At 41.6% G+C, this 17,086-nt stretch overlaps 1 protein-coding gene across 1 annotated transcript in view; it reads left to right on the top strand.

The window, feature by feature from the left end:
• The window catches only part of LOC108804424 (serine/threonine-protein phosphatase 6 regulatory ankyrin repeat subunit B-like), a 102,781-nt gene that overhangs the window by 49,412 nt on the left and 36,283 nt on the right, over window positions 1-17,086 (top strand). Inside the window, exons 9-14 of the mRNA XM_018576142.1 lie at window positions 4,018-4,096; window positions 7,476-7,590; window positions 7,689-7,792; window positions 9,106-9,199; window positions 13,152-13,220; window positions 14,311-14,451. Of these exons, the coding sequence (XP_018431644.1) occupies window positions 4,018-4,096; window positions 7,476-7,590; window positions 7,689-7,792; window positions 9,106-9,199; window positions 13,152-13,220; window positions 14,311-14,451 (602 nt within the window). The remainder of the gene's footprint in view (window positions 1-4,017; window positions 4,097-7,475; window positions 7,591-7,688; window positions 7,793-9,105; window positions 9,200-13,151; window positions 13,221-14,310; window positions 14,452-17,086) is intronic.

Consider the following 17,086-nt stretch of genomic DNA (forward strand, 5'->3'; position numbering starts at 1 on the left):
ATATATATAATTTTTTTATTATTTATATATGCTTATTTATTTGTAGGCATTGTCTTATCTGCCCACCACTGTCTCTCTTCTGATAAACTTTTGTTGTGGTGACACTTAACAAGATTAAGAAATACCAACTTGGCCTGTTATTTCTGTTTGAAGTAACACTAATGTAGCAATCATGACAGCTGTATTCTTTTTTTTTTTTTCCATTTGCCATAAGAGTCATATCCTCAATTTAAAAGTAAAATTCCATGAATGGTCTGATGATTTACTTAACAAAGCATGTTCCACTCTGCAGCTTTGAACTAACTACCTTGCTTTCCCCTGCAACCCTTGTGGCAAATTGAATACAAAGTCATTATCATCTTTTGACAGGGCTGCCTACAGATGGCTTACACATTTAATCTTTATCATCAGAGGAACACTGTTACCCACCGGAGCAGACAGAATCTGGAGCAGAAGCCCAGGGGAACCAATCAGCTTCTCTCTTCAGTTTGTTCAGTAAAGATTTGAAAATGAAAGAGAGAAGCTGATTGGTTGCCATGTACAGCTGCTCCAGATTTTGTCTGCTCCAGTTTGAATAAATTCCTCTCAATGTATATAGGAATATGCAGTTTTTGGTGTTTGTTCAGATTGAAGCCTTTGTTCCAGGAAGGTTTCTAGCATCCCTTTTGTATCGTAAATTGGATAGCCCAAACCTGGAGGATAAGAAGATCCAGTAGGTCATCTTGTGATTTGAGTATATGGTCTAATAGACCTACCAGACAGTAAGCTGAAATGGGTACCTGCACGTGCATGTAGCACTGTGTTCTTTTGAGGTGAATAAGAGAGCATTACTCATCTCAGTTGGAGGACATGCCTGGAAGATGTATTTTTGCACTATTAAAGTCTATGAGACCTTCTTACCAGGCAAAATTTAATTCTTAAGGAGGGGAAAGGGGGAAATTCGTGTATGTGATAGGCAACGTTTTAGCATCTACCAAGTCTCTACTAGGTGGGGTGAGAGTGCACTGGGTTTTATCTTCTTTTTATAAGTGGTTACAAGTTTGCCCAGGTCGATAATAAAAATAGCTTTTGTCATATGATTTAGCTCTTTAGGTCCAGTTGACACATGCAGACTGTGTGCATATACATTGTTTTGGCAAGTCATTGCGCTATATTGTAGCTAGAGCGTTGCCTGTGGTTTCCTATAAACATTCGTTCAGGTCCTCTTGATGTTTTTTATGGGTCCCAGAAATGTCCATTACACGTCCTCAATTTAACTGCAAACAAAGACAAGGAAAGGCAACTTACTGTTTAATGCAGTGTCAGATTCCTCATAAGCAGTAAATCAGAGAATATTCTAGACAGCTAGGTCATATGATAGACCAGTGATGGCGAACCTTTTTGAAACCGAGTGCCCAAACTGTGACGCAAAATCAATTTATTTACCTCAAAGTGCCAGCGCTGAAAATAAGTTTAGTACTGTGTATTGCAGTTCGGGCGCTCGGGTTTAAGAAACGTTCAACATCACTGCCTTAGGCCCCATTCACACCAAGCGACATACCTTACAAGCGGGGCTGGGATAGTGTGATTGTTTGGAGCGACGTTCCAGCGACCTTCACCGTCGGGCTGCATTCAAAAATAGAAACATCGAGCGACTTCCGTGGGAAAACCCGGGTCGGTCGGTCGGATCTATTTCCATTGGTGCTCCCTGTACCTGGGCTTGCGTGCCAGCAGAGAGGGGCCCCGCGTGCCATAGGTTGGCCACCACTGTGATAGACTGTGCACCAGTAACTGAAAATGGAAGGGGAGCAGATGTAGCACCATAATGAAATGCTGATGTGTAGTGTGTTTATTTTTTCTGTTCCCATGACGTGAGCTTGAGAATCTCTATGGTATTTGCTACTCTTCTTTCCTTGATGGAAAATCATTAACATGCTCAGGGAGTATTTTTGGAGAAAAATATTATAAAAAAAACTTAGCACAGGCTCATATACAGTGTTTCTCTGCTAAGCAATAACACCCCTTCTGTGCGTACTATCAACCAGATTTAAAGGAAACTTACTGTATATTTATAGAAGTATGTAGGCTACTTTTGCTAAGCACTTTCTAAGAATGTTAGTTGCCTGGCTGAATATGACCTAAATAATAATATTATTAATCTGTGTACTTTTTCTATGTCATTGACTCGAAATATTTAATCTTGTGTCCTTGTAACTTCCTGTCCTCTGTACTAAAAACTCAAACAATGTTATCAGTCTTCCCAGTTCTCTTCTGAGAACTACAGAACACTTTTCCCCATGTTGTGGAGATGAGGAAAGCAGGGTCGCAATGCCACTCTTCCTTATATACAGTACAGTAAGTGAGCGTTGTCACCCTGTGAAAGGAAGTGTGTTATTGGCATGGTTGCTGGGTGAAAAACAAAGGAAACATAATGTAGTCACTATATCTAAGGACTGGTAAGCTTCAGTATATTAACTTTTTTGTTTTGGGGTTTAATACACTTTAACCCCTTCATGACTGAGGCCCTTTTTTCATTTTTTGCACCCATGTTATATATAATAGGGGTTGACTTTCTAAAGACAAATAGACTGTGCACAGTGCAAGGGAAGTTTCCCCTTTTTTTAGTGAATAAGGTGAAGCTTTGCTGACTTCCATCATGCAATCATGTGCAAGCCAAAAAACTGTTGTTTTTTTAATATTCTTTGCACATTATTGGGTACTTTTTGCAAAGTGAAATTTCACCACATTCACCAAGCTAAGGGAAAACTTTCCCTGAAAAGTGCAAATTCCCTTGCAAAGTGAACAGCCTGTTTGCCTTTCGTAAATCAACCCCAGTGACTATGACTTAAAGTGACACTAAACTCAGGAGTTAAATCTTAAAAATGCATTCAAGTACCTTAACTAGTAACAAAAATGTATCTTATTTGTGTATCACTCAGCTGTAGATCCTCAAATCATCTCTGAATTGGTGCTGACACTGTCCTTCCTTCTGGAGGGGGGCTACTTTTGTTCCCCATGGTCCCTGTGTGTGTTGTAAAGTAGCCACCGCTCCAAACTCGCTCACGTAATGGACTACAATCTCATTATAAATGAATAAACTAAATTTGAGATTATAGTCCATCACAGGAGCGAGCTTGGAGCAGTGGCTTCCTTACAACACACAGAGGGACCATGTAGAACAAAAGTAGCCACCCTCCAGAAGGAAGGACAGTGTCCGCATGAATTCAGAGATGATTTGAGGATCTACAGCCGAATGATATACAAATAAGGCTGAAGGGAGCGGTCAAAAAGCAGGCTGGCTCAGAGGATCGGGTGAGTACAACTTTTTTTATTTTTTAACCTAGACACATTCGAGCAGTTAACCCTGGTAATGCGGGGGTAGCACCACACCAAGGGTTAATAAACATTTTACTCAGAGTTCTGCTTTAACAGGCTACTGGTAGTTACATATTGCAATATTACATATTACTGATAATTGTCAAGAATATATAGTGCTAGACCTTTAGGAATCATGTAGATCACAGAATAGCTTAATTAGAGCACATGGAAATTAAACTGAAAACAACACATATCAAGAAGCAGAAAGTAAAGCAGTAGTTGGTCTGAGGGGGGACCACATCAATTGTAGTAACTGCTGTTAAAAGAGTTGCTATTTCAGTTTTGGAGTATGGAATGGAAAACCAGCAGTTTGTGGCCTGCGTTAAGCTAGTATCTTCCTATTTACAATTTCTATGATCAATTCTCCTCATAATACAAAAATCAGTTGTCACAGTAGGCCACTGACCTTTACTTGGAGGCACACCACAATTTCCAATTTTTTCCATATTTTATGCTTTCTACCATGTTTTTCTGTGGCGCGTATATGAGATCTAAATTGTCCTAATGGTGTTTTTGTAATGATGAACATCCAGTTTTTGAATTATTTATTATATCCTTTGTTTTCCATTAAATTTTAGCACTTTCATTTATATTTTATTATTGAAATGCTTTGTCTTATAATTATACATATTCTTAGCTTTATGTATATTTTTATTTTAGAGTAACGATGGTAGAAGTGCCTTACATCTGGCTGCTGAGCATGGAAGATATTCAAGATCGCAAAAACTGATACTAAATGGTAACAGACTGTTTTCTTTTCAACTAAGCGTGATCTATAAATTTGTTCTTACTAACAGGGCTATTCACACAAGGGTGAAGAGTTAGGAGATGGCAGGAGAAGAGAACAATCTAGGACAACATAGCTGATTTGGAAAAATTCTCCAATTCAGCTCACTTTCCAGTTCAGCTATGTTGTCCTACATCAGTGATGGCGAACCTTTTTGAACCCGAGTGCCCAAACTGCGATGCAAAATCAATGTATTTATCTCAAAGTGCCAGCGCTGAAAATAAGTTTAGTATTGCAGTTTGGGCTCTCAGGTTTAAGAAACGTTCAACATCACTGCCTTACGGCCTTGTACGGCTCTCACGGGGGACCCGAACATCCCGGATCGCCTCTGTAGTCGGGCCGGTCACAATCAGGCAGCGGCGGTGACCTCTAAACAGGCGGGCTCCAAAGCCCCCCACAGATCCTGCACAGCCCCCCTGAGATATGCACAGCCCCCCACAGAGACCCCGCAGTCTGCCGGATCTCAGGGGGGCTTTGCAGGATCTGTGGGGGGTTTGCAGGCTGCAAATCTATGTGCATAATCTATGCTGGGCCCTGCCAGCACAGTGCTCCTACCTTACACTGGAAGCCCAGCCTTCACTGCTGCCTCGGCGCCCAATCGTCTCAGCTCCGCCGCTCGACTGGCCCCTTGGCAACGCCTCCTCCATCGCGGTCTCTGCCATTGCCTCAGTCTTCACAGACCTCTTCCATCTCCCTCTGTCTCCGCCCCCTGTCTCATGCCGTTCTGTCCCCGTCTCCTCACGTCCTCTCATCTCCGCCTCGATCTCACTCTGTCTCCGGCCCTGTCTAATGCCGCTCAGTCCCCCGTCTCCTCCCATCCTCTTTCATCTCCGCCCCCATCTGCCTCTGTCTCCACCCCCTGCCGCTCCGTCCCCCTTCTCCTCCTGCTCGCCGATTTCTCCCCGTCGACATTAGACAGCTCGGCTGCCTTAATGTTTTGGGGACTGAACCTGGGCTTGCGTGCCAGCAGAAAGGGCCTTGCGTGCCCTCCCTGGCACGCGTGCCATAGGTTCGCCACCACTGTCCTAGATTGTTCACTTCTGCCTTCTCCAAACTCTTCGCCCTTTTGTGAATAACCCTATTATAACTATTTGAGTTTGTTCTCCACAACGCCTGGTCAGATACAAACTTTAAGGGCTTGTTCACACGATTTTCTGGTCCGGATCTGCAGACGCGTTGCTTTGCATGCAGTGCGTTTTTGACGCGTTTTAATACGCTTTAACCGCGGACCGGACGCTGACAGTTCTTTTTTTTTTTTTTTTAAAGCTGTGGGGCTGTCAGTATGCAGATTCTTCCTCTGAGGTCACTTCCGCCCTCTCGTAACAACCACTTCCCTTTGTGTGTTACAGTGGATAACATAACCAGCTGTATTTGGATAACATGACCAGCTGTATTTGGATAACATGACCAGCACACAGTTAGTCAACATGCAAGATATGTGTAATCACTCACCACATTCATTCTTTTGGACACTATTGTACAATCCGAATTCAGCATACAGCTCTGAGGCTATTTCTCTCCAGTTTTGATTTTTTTAATGCACATTTTTGAAATGTGGATGACGAGAGTCGTATAGTATTGGTGCTCGCTCCATCAATCCGACAAACCTTTCTATGTCCAGGACCATGTTGTCCATGCCTATTGGTTTTCCCTCTACTGCTCCACCACAACCAGGGAGTCCAACGATGACGACATCATGAAAAGTGTAGAAAGAATACTTTTTTTTGCTAAGCTGCAGTGCGGTCCGTTTTTTACGCATTTTCTGTGCGGTTTCGTTGCGTTTTTTACGCGTTTGTGCGTTTCCTGACCATTTCTGGACCGGACAAAATGTGACATGCAGTATTTTTTCTGTTGTGACCTGAACGGACTGCGCACATGAGAACTGTAGCCCATAAAACACATAGGGATACATTGGGATGCATTTTTAGTGCAGGACCGCACGGATCTGGTCAGGACAGAATCCGGACGTCGTGTGAACAAGTCCTAAGTGCAACGACTTTTCTAACAGACAGGCATCACAGATAATAAGAATGCTCTCCACCAGGATTTTGAACTTGTTCTAATTAAATGCTGATTGAATTAAATGCCTGAAAATGTTTGGCTTCTGTTTGCTGACCACCTTAAAAAGCTGGTGGCCCAATTGTCTGAACTCCTGATCTGCATACTTGTTTTGGGTCTTACTCAGAAAGTACTGGGGTCATTGGATCAGTATATCAACCAAAATGAGCAATTAGCATTTTCAGAAACCTCCGACCCGTGACAGTCTCATTGTCACAGGTCGGCTAGAACTATGAGGTGAGGGAAAAGCACTCACCTCATAGTTCTCCTTTAAATGTGCCTTTGAAGGCATTTTGTTATATATGTGCAATAAGTGTAATACAATACCTGTTGATCCTGCCAGAAATCTTGTGAACTCATAACTTCCTATGCTCTCTGACTCTGTTAAATGTTATCAGTTAGTATTGTTCCCAGCTATCTATGTGAACTTTATAACATCCCCTCCTAATTTTATGAAGAAGGCGGTGTTCTGTAGCCCTGTCCTAGAATGACAATGCTGCTGCTTCTTAGATATAGTAAGGTGAGTGTGTGTTGTCACCCAAGGACGTATGCTACTGACAGGATCACCAGGTAATATATAAAATTTTTGTTCTTGGGTTTAGATACGCTTTAAGATCTAACATGACAACAGTGACATTGGATTCTAGACCATTTAAAAATGTTTTTGCTTATAGGCAGACACTGAAAAACCTCTTAGCATGTCCTTCTCCCATGATGGGGATCTCTGACTGTTTTTCTGTTTGTTTTGTTTTGCATATAAACTTTTTATTGAACTTTTTTGTTTTGTTTCATATATTTCCTTATATGAACACAACATACTGTATATAGCTTACAAAATGCATAGTACATACAAATACACTTCTATGCTTCTTTGACAAATACACGTGCTCTCCTCCTATCAGCATGTTCCTTGTTAGCATTCCTTTTACACTCCCAGTCCTGCCTCTCCCTCCCCCAGTCTAAGTCCTGCTGCTTCTAGGATTGCATTTAGCTGATACCAAGTCAAATTCAGGAACTTCTACTACTTGCATTTAAAAATGCACTTAATAATTTACTAATGAAAACAGGGCTGCATTTGGCTATGTCTTTTATATCTACCTGGAGTTCAGTGATCATTGAAAGTATTCAATATGGGTCATTATGGATTGGTAATGTTCACCTGCTATAGTACAAAATACTCTTTTCTCACCTGTAAATGTATATAGTTTTTTTAATACATAACTATATTTAAAAATATTGAAAGCTTTGGTTTCTTACTTTTCTGTGCATTAAGGGGCTAATATTGATTTTCAAGACAAAGTTGGAAATACTCCATTACATGTGGCTGCAAGATACGGGCGGGAGTGTTTAATAAACCTATTTTTGTGTAGTGGATCCAATACAGCAATGTAAGTATATCTCTTTCACATTTCTTGTAATTAAATACAATGTTATTATTTTCCATAGCAAAGAAAAGACAATTAAACCAGCAAATTCTATTTTTCAGAGGTGGTGTGCACAATATGTTTCCCCTGCATTTAGCGGTTCTATATGGGCATATTGAGTGTTGTAGACAGCTCTTGTCATCAGGTAAAATAAATAATTTCAGTTATTATACATGCTATATATCGTATGCTGCATACTATTCAGTGGGCTTCTTCAGTTCTATTTAATGGTAGAATGTCTTTTACCTAGGAGTCATGTACAGGAAAGTTTAGCTGTAGAAAAGTAAAGGGGTTTTCATAGGTTGAAACATGTGGCTTCCCTTATATATTAATCAAACATATATGTTGCATGTAAAAATACATTTACATACACGGATGTGCATTAACTAGATTTCCAGAAACCTCTTGGAAGTTTCTGAGATTGCTGAAGTAGGGGACCAGAAAATCCTAATCCTGATCCTCCCATCTGCAGACATCCTAAACCAGCATGCGAGGGAACTTGAAGCATCATTTTTTTTGAAGGACGTATTTTAGTCCTTCTACTACACTTGATTTATTTATTTCACACTGTAAGGGTATAGGGCCACTTTAAGTAGATATATTACACAGTGTTTTACAAAAGACATTTAGGATTGTAAGCCCCCCCCCCCCCTTATGTTTTATTAACCAGTACTTGAGTTTGGACAGAGTTTGAAGAGGCCCTACCCCTATCACCAATTTAAAAAAATGCTGGTAAAAGCACAGAAAAATCAAATAGTTTAAATGCTTACTTGAAGCATTTTTCCTTTCCATGTACAATTTCATTGTGCCTCTGAACCTGCTAGCAAATTTGACTATTCAGTTCCATAGTACAGCTCTCTCTCTCCTTGCATGTCATAGCCCTCTCCTGTTCTGGTATTATTATTACAGGGATTTATATAGCGCCATGAATTTACACCGTACATTTACAGCAGTCATTGCTCTCAAGGAGCTTACAATCTATTTACTATATACAATTAACCTATCACCGTGTCTTTGGAGTGTGGGAGGAAACTGGAGTTTCCAGGAGGAAACCCACACAAGCACAGGGAGAACATGCAAACTCCTTGCAGATAGTGTCCTCACCAGGACTGTCTAGTTATTCATTGTTCTGGCCCAACTCTACTAATGGTCTGGAGACAGGGTCTCTTTAAAGAAGCATTGGGGAGGTGCTCTTGGGGGGGCGTTGTAAACCTTGTTCTGTGTAGTAGTTGTGACCATTGCAATGTCCTTACACCCCTGAACGGTGCAACTAATGCTGATTTATAAGAGTTTATTAAGACATTATAGACTTTGTTGTAATGGTAAATGTACTACTGTGTGCTCAGTTTTATGTCTCCCAATCCAGCCAAAAACATGATGAGACCTATACAAGTTTTTCAGTTATAAACAGTTATAGAAATTTTTTTGAGCCTATGTATGTTATACATAAATTATATATTACAAACCCATTTTTTGCTGCTGAATTAATTGTTAAACATGTGCTCCTAGATTTTGAAATAAATACACCCGATATTTTTGGAAGAACATGTCTGCATGCTGCAGCGGCAGGAGGGTAAGTTACTTGTTATTTATATAGATAAGCAAATGGACTCTAAATGACTAATATATAAAATGGATATTCCACTATATAGCCTAGAAAAGAACTATGGGGTAACCTTTTTATCCCATAGTTCTCTTTAGGGTCACTGAAGGACATAGGACATATACTAACCTCCTCCTGTGACGCAAAGCTCAGTATATAGTGAGCTATCGCGAGCTATATACCGAGAGCACCGCAGCCGGGACGAATCCCGACAATACTGTCGAGATCCACCCAGCTGGCTGATTGACAGTGGTCTCTGCCTATCTAGAGGCAGACCCAGCTGTGCCCACTGACTGACAGATGAACAGGAAGTGAGCGAGCGACGGTATGTGTTCGCTCACACCACGATCAATAAAGCTGCAGTGTGACAGTCTCTCCTTCCCTGCAGAAGATTGGGAGTCTATGACTCTATGCTTGCCACAAGGCTCTAGGACTATCACTATTCAGGAAACAAACTGCAAGCAGTGCTCCAGGTAGTATCACACCCCGGAACTCCTCCACAAAATTTCACCCACCGTTCCTGACACATGTTGGGCACAGGTCCGCGACCTTATTGAGAAAATTACAGGAAAATCGGTCCTACTCAGCCCTGCTCACTGCCTTCTTCATCGTATGGAAAGGTCTTTTCGAACTTGCCAACGATCCTTGACTTTTCACTTACTGAATGCAGCTAAATCGGTCATTCTCCGATTTTGGCGATCCTCTGCCCCGCCTCAACTACCTGATTGGTTTCGATGCGTAGATTTTGTGGCCGAGATGGAGGAGCTGATTCTTGTCCACCAGAGCACAATGTAGAAGTGCTCCCGTAATTGGACACCCTGGATCCTATTTAAGGATTTGCAGATTTTTAGGTTGATCATGATGCTTGACGCCCCAGGCTCTCCCCCTTAATGTCTCTCTATGCAGTTGTCTTCTTTCTCCCTTGTGTGTGGAGAATGTTGAGAGAAACATGCAAATTTCTTTAGCTCTTGCAGAGAATGGCATCCTAAAGCTTGTGCCATACTCTTTTGACATGCCACTCTGCCTACCCCCAATCCACCTTCCTGCACCTAGTCTCCTGCTGGATTTTTCTCTATTCTTCTTTCTCCTTCCTTCTACTATTTATTTGCCCACTTTCTCCTTGCATCCCATTTTGGGTAATTCACCACAATATCGTACTTGGTTATAGTCCTTCGCTCACTCTCTTCTTACTAACATTTTTGCCTGTTAGATACCTGCACCATATGTAAACCTTTATATGTTTAAAGTGTTTAAAATGTTATTGAAATATTTTTGAATCTAAACAAATGCATTATCTTTGAAGGAGAATTATGGTGTGAGTGAAATACACTCATCCCCATAGTTCAAGCCGACCTGTGACACTGCATCTGTCACAGATCGGCTCTATTGATTGGGAAGTCAGCGAACACCTACTGCCGGTCACTGACTTCCAAATGCCATCCCTGCAGACAGAGGTGACTGTCAGTCACTAATCTCTGCAGGGATCACCTCCCTCCCCTCTCCGTTTCTCTAGACTGGAGGAACTGATGGGGGAGGGGGCGTGCACAGCTGGCTCTGCTTCTAGAGAGGCAGAGCCAGCTGTCAATCAGCCAGCGGGGTGGATCTCACAGCATTGTCAGGATCCGTCCCGACTGTGGTGCGGCTCTGCGCTCCCAGCATGAGTTTTGGGTCATCGGAGGACATTAGTATATGTCCTTTTTTGACACTGAAGAGAACTATGTCCAAAAAGGGTTAGGCCATAGTTCTCTTTTAAAGAGACGCTAAACTCAGGAGTTAAAACTTAAAAATGCTTTTAAGTACCTGAACTATTAACATAAATGTATCTTATTTGTGTGTCACTCGGCTGTAGATCCTCAGATCATCTCTGAATCCATGCTGACACTGTCCTTCCTACTGGCGGGTGACTACTTTTGTTCACCATGGTCCCAGTGTGTTATACACTGAGTGGCCAGATTATTATGACCACCTGACGTTTGTTGGCAAATTAGCTATATTTTCGCGCTGAAGTTGCTAGAGGGCCAGACCATTATAAATAGGGAAGCAGGTTGTTTACCACGACAGTAGAAGTGATTTTTTTTCTGAAGATATGGGTAAACAAGGTGATTTAACAGCCTTTGAACGTGGGATGATTGTTGGCGCTCGGAGCCATGGAGCGAGTATCAGCAAAACAGCAGAATTCGTTAAATGTTCAAGAGCAGCTGTTGTTAAAGTGTTTAAAGATTGGACTGTCAGCCGAAAATCTGGGTCTGAACGTGCAAATTGTGGCCGTCAGTGACTAGGCAATGTTAGGGCAGAACGGAGAGTGGCAAGACTGGTACAAGACAACAAAAGGGCAACAGTGCAGTGTCAGATTCCTCGCATCACCTTTCAACATCTCGTGTAGTCACGAGGCGGCCCAACAAAGTCATCTCGTGGAGTTATCTCGTGACCCAACGAAGTACTGATGGGGTGGTCATAATAATCTGGCCACTCAGTGTATAGTAGTCACCGCTCCAAGCTCCCTCCCGTTATATACTATAACTTCAATACAAAACTAAATAAATATGAGATTGTAGTCCATCATGGGGGAGTTTGGTGCAGTGGCTTCTTTAAACACACACAGGGACTATGGGGAACACAAATATCCACCCTCCTTAAGAAAGGACAGTGTCAGCACAAATTTCAGAGAGGATTTGAGGATCTACAGCTGAGTGATGCACAAATAAGTTACATTTTTGTTAATAGTTAAAGGTACTTGAGTTCATTTCTAAGATTTAACTCTATAGTTTGTCACTGTAAGCCCACACTAGCTGCTGCTGTTGCTGACTACTAAAAACTAATGTTCTACCTTCTTTATAGTTGACTTAATTGCTGGTGTTACCAAACGGCATTATTCGAGAATTGCTGTGAACTACTTATCTGCATGCAATCAAGATTTGATATAATAGATCTGCAGATAATATTGGATAGAATCAATTGTGAAGACATTAAACAGAGACAGAGTTGTTCATTGAGTTATTTAGAAATGATTATCTATTGTAAGTGGCAAGTGCTGCTGCGCTCTATATTGCGATTATATTGTGATCTCTCCACCAGCTCAGTGACTAAAAACAAAGCACCAGTTATGGTGGTTCGATGTTGCGGTTTCAGTGTTACACCCTGTGTGCACACCTATGGTCTTAGATATAAGGATACCAGATATGCATATACTTGTTTCAGTAGAGTGACTAGCTGAGTTGTGAAGTAGGGCTATGAATGCCAGCCCTGGACCTTGCACCATTTAAAACCACATCAGCAATAGCAGCTTTCATAGTTGTACCATTTTACATCTGATAGTGCTAATGTGGTCCAGATGCATTATTTTTTCCCGGAAAGTACTGATTGCACTTGGCATTTTTTTTTGTCTTCCTTTGTGGTCTTTTTCAAATTGTTGACATGTTCAGAACAGTGACGTGCAGTGCGTTCCGTGCTGGGTGAGGCATTCCCCTTGCCCATGCTTTGCCATTGGCCCAAACCATCCACAGAGGCCAAGCCTCTAACACAAAGTAGAGGCTATTGCAGCTCTTTCCTCACTATGTTAGGTTACACAAGCAGCGGGGAAACACTGTGTAACCTGTCACAAGCCGGTCTGTATGTAGAGAAAGCTGTCAGCTTCAGACATGAAGCTGACAGCTTTTTTCTCCATAATACTAGGTGAGGCTCTGCCTCACCTGACCGCATGTCCCTGGTTCAGAACTACAAACACCTACTAAGTGCAACAGCACAGGCTTTGTGGGCCTCTCCACAATTGTGGCCTCCAATCAGGAAGTCTTTTTTATGGAAAATTACCTTTTGTCATGATATTTGCCACCAATTTATTACAAATAGAGTCTTGGCTGATAGCTATGTTTACACTTGTGACTATTTTAAATACAAAAAACTTGATTCCTTTTTTTGTTTGCAGAAATGTTGAGTGCGTACAAGTTTTACAGCTTACTGGAGCAGATCAGAGCAAAAAAGACAAATGTGGTCGGTAAGTTTTAAATACAGACGATTATGTTTGAAATCTGTTCATAATAACACAATTGTGGGCTTCTCTAAATCCGTGTAGAGATCAATAAAGATCTACAAATTATGTATGCCATAACAGACAGGTCTTACATTGCTGAACTCAGATCAGTAAAAACTGTCTTCCTACATTCCCTCAGGGATTGGTCATTTTTTCCTGCATTTTGGGACTGCAAAAATGTTTGTCGACCACATTAGTTGTTGGTCTAGTTTTCTTTCTTTTCCGATAGTGTTTTTCCCACATGTTTTTTTGGTAGATTTTTTTATTTATCATCCAGTTTCACTGGATGGGGCCCGTGGCTTTTTAAGACACTAGCTTTAGAGGTGATTTGTCCTGGTCTGTAACATCAGGTTGATTCTCAGTGTTCTCTGCTTGGCCCTGACATTTTCACATAGCCTTTTCTTCATCTAGCTTTGATTCAGGCATTGATTCCTTCAGATATTCTGTGGATGGTCATTACATGTTTTCCTTTGTTCCTCAATGGATGATAAAGGAAATAATTTTTTTGTACTTTTACTGTACTGTAAAATATTTTGTTTTCCATTGAGGGCCGGAGGTCCAATCCCTTTGTGTTATTAGCCCAGTGTACTGCTTACTCACAAAACTTAAGCATCAAGGGTAAATGAGGGGTTTGATAGGGGCTGGCTCAAAGGTGTTTTTTTTCTGTTATCTAGTGTCCCAACCTACTGTAGGCAGCAGTATAAAACAGACAAGAATTTCTTGTATGTTTCCAGTAATGCTTAGTATGTACCATGTCACACTAAATGCCTTTCTGGGAAGCAGCACTCTAATGAAAAAAGATGAGGTAGCTGTAAATGATCGTTCAATTGACATTTTATTATTATTATTGTTATTATTAGTAGCTACAGATGTTTAGTGAGACATTCTTAAATACATCTATTTGTGCTCATTATAGGACTACTAAAATCCTAAAAAGGCTTCTTTCGCAAAAAGTTGGTTAACAATAGCAATATTAAAAGGGCCAAATAAATTATGTTTCTAAGTATTATTGAATGCCCAGAGCAGCTTTTAACAATCATATATTGATTTTTAGGACACCCTTGCATTATGCATCTGTTAACTGCCACTTCCACTGTATTGAGATTTTGGTAAACTCTGGTGCAAATGTGAATGAACCAGATGATTGGGGCCGGACATCTTTGCATTATGCTGCAGCTTCGAATATTGACCGCAAGTAAGTGAAACACATATGCAGCTAAGGCTGATTTGTATGTATCCAAACTACAATGTCAAGTGTGTTATATATATTTCTTGCCACTATTTCTTGTGGCTGGTATATTTTACCTATAAACAATGCATATAACTTATGCATTTTATGTATGAGTATTGAAACAAATTTCCATTTTCCATTTTCCTGAGGCCAACATGGCAGCATAGATATGGTAAATAACTAGCAACACAGGAGGGTATGATACAAAGTATAATATTAAATGAGAGGCAGGACAGAAAGAAGCAGTCATGACTCTTGCACAGAATTCTGCAGATAACCAGGCTGCTGGGTTCATGCTATAATTCAACACAAACATATGAAAAGATGACAAGTGGTGGCACAGAACAGATGACCTCAGGAAAAACGCATGTGAAAGCTGTCCATAATGCTGCCATTCCTATGGTCACATGGGCAGTCAGCACATGAGAAGCCTCTCACCTGTTAGCCCTGTATACTCAATGCCCTATTTAACACCCATAGATGAAAAGTCTTTCTGATGCGAAAGGCTCTGTAGCAGTGATGCAGGCTCAGAGGGACCTGACCACATTCAATTTGTGCAACCCTTGGGGATCTGACTGGTCCCTGAAGGTGAGAACAACGCAGTATTAGTAGATATGAAAGCTGAAAAGGAACTTTATAAACAAGTTCATCTATTGATTGCAAAGCCACTTCATAAGAATGACATCTCCTAGACAAGGTCTTTCATTCCTGAGAAGAACTAGGGAAACTTGTTGTTAGGGGATGCAAACAGGTTCACTTGAGGTTATCACCTTCAGAGAAAGATTTGGTTGAAGAGTTTTGCGCTGAGGGATCATTAGTTGCTGTCTATGAAGTGATGTGATAGATGGTTTGCGCTGAGATTGTCCTAGCCCAGGATGTACATGGCCTTTAGAGCTTCCAGATTTCTGTTTCCACTCCAGAATGGGGGTCACCTTCCTGAACAAACTCTGGCTGTATGTTCCGTCCTCATGCTGCACATAAGATGCTTAAGCCATCTGGAGAAGGACCACCTTTCCCGAAGATTTAAGGCAAAGGTCCTTAGGGCTTCCCAAGCTGCTTTAAGTGCCAGGATGTTGGAGACTATACTGGCTGCATTGTAGTGCAACTTTCCTTGTGCCACAAGTCATCACTGGTCACTGGTGTTGGTGGTGTAGCGTATGGGACCAAAAAAGTGACAGTGATGGAGATTATGGGGGATCGCTAAGCACCAGAGATATTCTGACTCCGATCGTTGTGATAGCGAAATATATCCCTTGCTGAGACCTCTATGCCTGGCCTGTATAAGCAGATATACTCACTGCGGACAATCCTCGTCAGATAGCTGAACTCGTCAATACCGATTCATTCAAAAGAGGTGTTTATTCTTTACATCAGGTTACAGCAGATGATAGGAACAGCAGTTGAACGGTTATAGTATTGTGCGGTCAGAAAATGATGCCTTTCCTACGTACTGTGCAGATCACATGTGTGCCCTTGTTACATGTGGCTTTCAACTGTGCCCATGACACAGGAAGTACTGCACACAGGAAGAAGGGTGGGGCTACACTAGGGGGAAATACATCGTCACATGAGGAATAATTACAGAAAACATGTTTGTTACAACAAAAGGCCACTAGATGGCAGCATAGGATAACACATGAATTTAGCTATGAGAAAATAGTTAGGCAAATCACACTATATAAATTCTAACCTATATAACAATGCTAATAACTTGAGGTAGGCAACAGCTGCTATGGCCTCAGTAGATGCATCTGGGAAGATGTGAAGCTCTTTTATCTGACTTGCAGGAAGAGAAGCTGCAGTGTAGTAACTTGACATTTCAGTTCCATCTAAGGTATGTGGAGATTGCTGTCTCTGTAAGGATTTACCTTGTATGGTGTTGGGAGCCACAAATCCCACTGGATCGTATAGGCTGTTCACCACTGACAGAACACCGCGCTTGGTAAATGGCTTGTCTGCAGAGCTGACTTGAAAGCCGAAGGTGTCTTTTGATAAGTTCCACCGTAGGCCCAGACTTCTCTGTACAGGTGGCATGTCCATTCCCAGATTTAAGTCTTAGTCTTCAAACCCTGTGGCATGATCGCCAGGTTGAAAGGCTTTCATAACAACAACAGTGTGTGAGGCAATCTTGTGTAGTCTGAGGTTAGCCTCAGAAAGCATACCTTGTGTATTTGGTAGCAGGTCTATTGCTTCTTCACGAAGAGGAGAATCATCTTGCACGATGACTGGTGTTGAAGACTCCGATGAGTTTCCCAAGAGGTTATGCTTGTGGAGTTACTGGAGTGATGGTTGAGGAGTCATGTGTGTTGTCCTGGGTGCTTGCATCAGTGGATTCCCGCTCGTCTGAGCTGTTGAAGGAAATCTGGTGCGTAGTCTTACCAGAACAATTGCAGGGTGGTGTAGTGATGTTGTCTTGGTTTACTTGCACGATGATCTTATTGGAGCATACGTCACCTGACGCTTGAGGTCCGCAATCTCGTTTGATTCCAATAAGTACCCAACCAAGGTCAGTCTTTTGGGCATAAGGATCATCATTCCAGCCATTGTGCTGCTGACGTACCTTGTGTACTCTCAGGATGTCTCTGCCTAAGAGAAGCAT

This window comes from Nanorana parkeri, unplaced genomic scaffold (genome assembly GCF_000935625.1).
Source record: "Nanorana parkeri isolate BGI_ZX_2015 unplaced genomic scaffold, ASM93562v1 scaffold57, whole genome shotgun sequence".
Lineage (NCBI taxonomy): Eukaryota > Metazoa > Chordata > Amphibia > Anura > Dicroglossidae > Nanorana > Nanorana parkeri.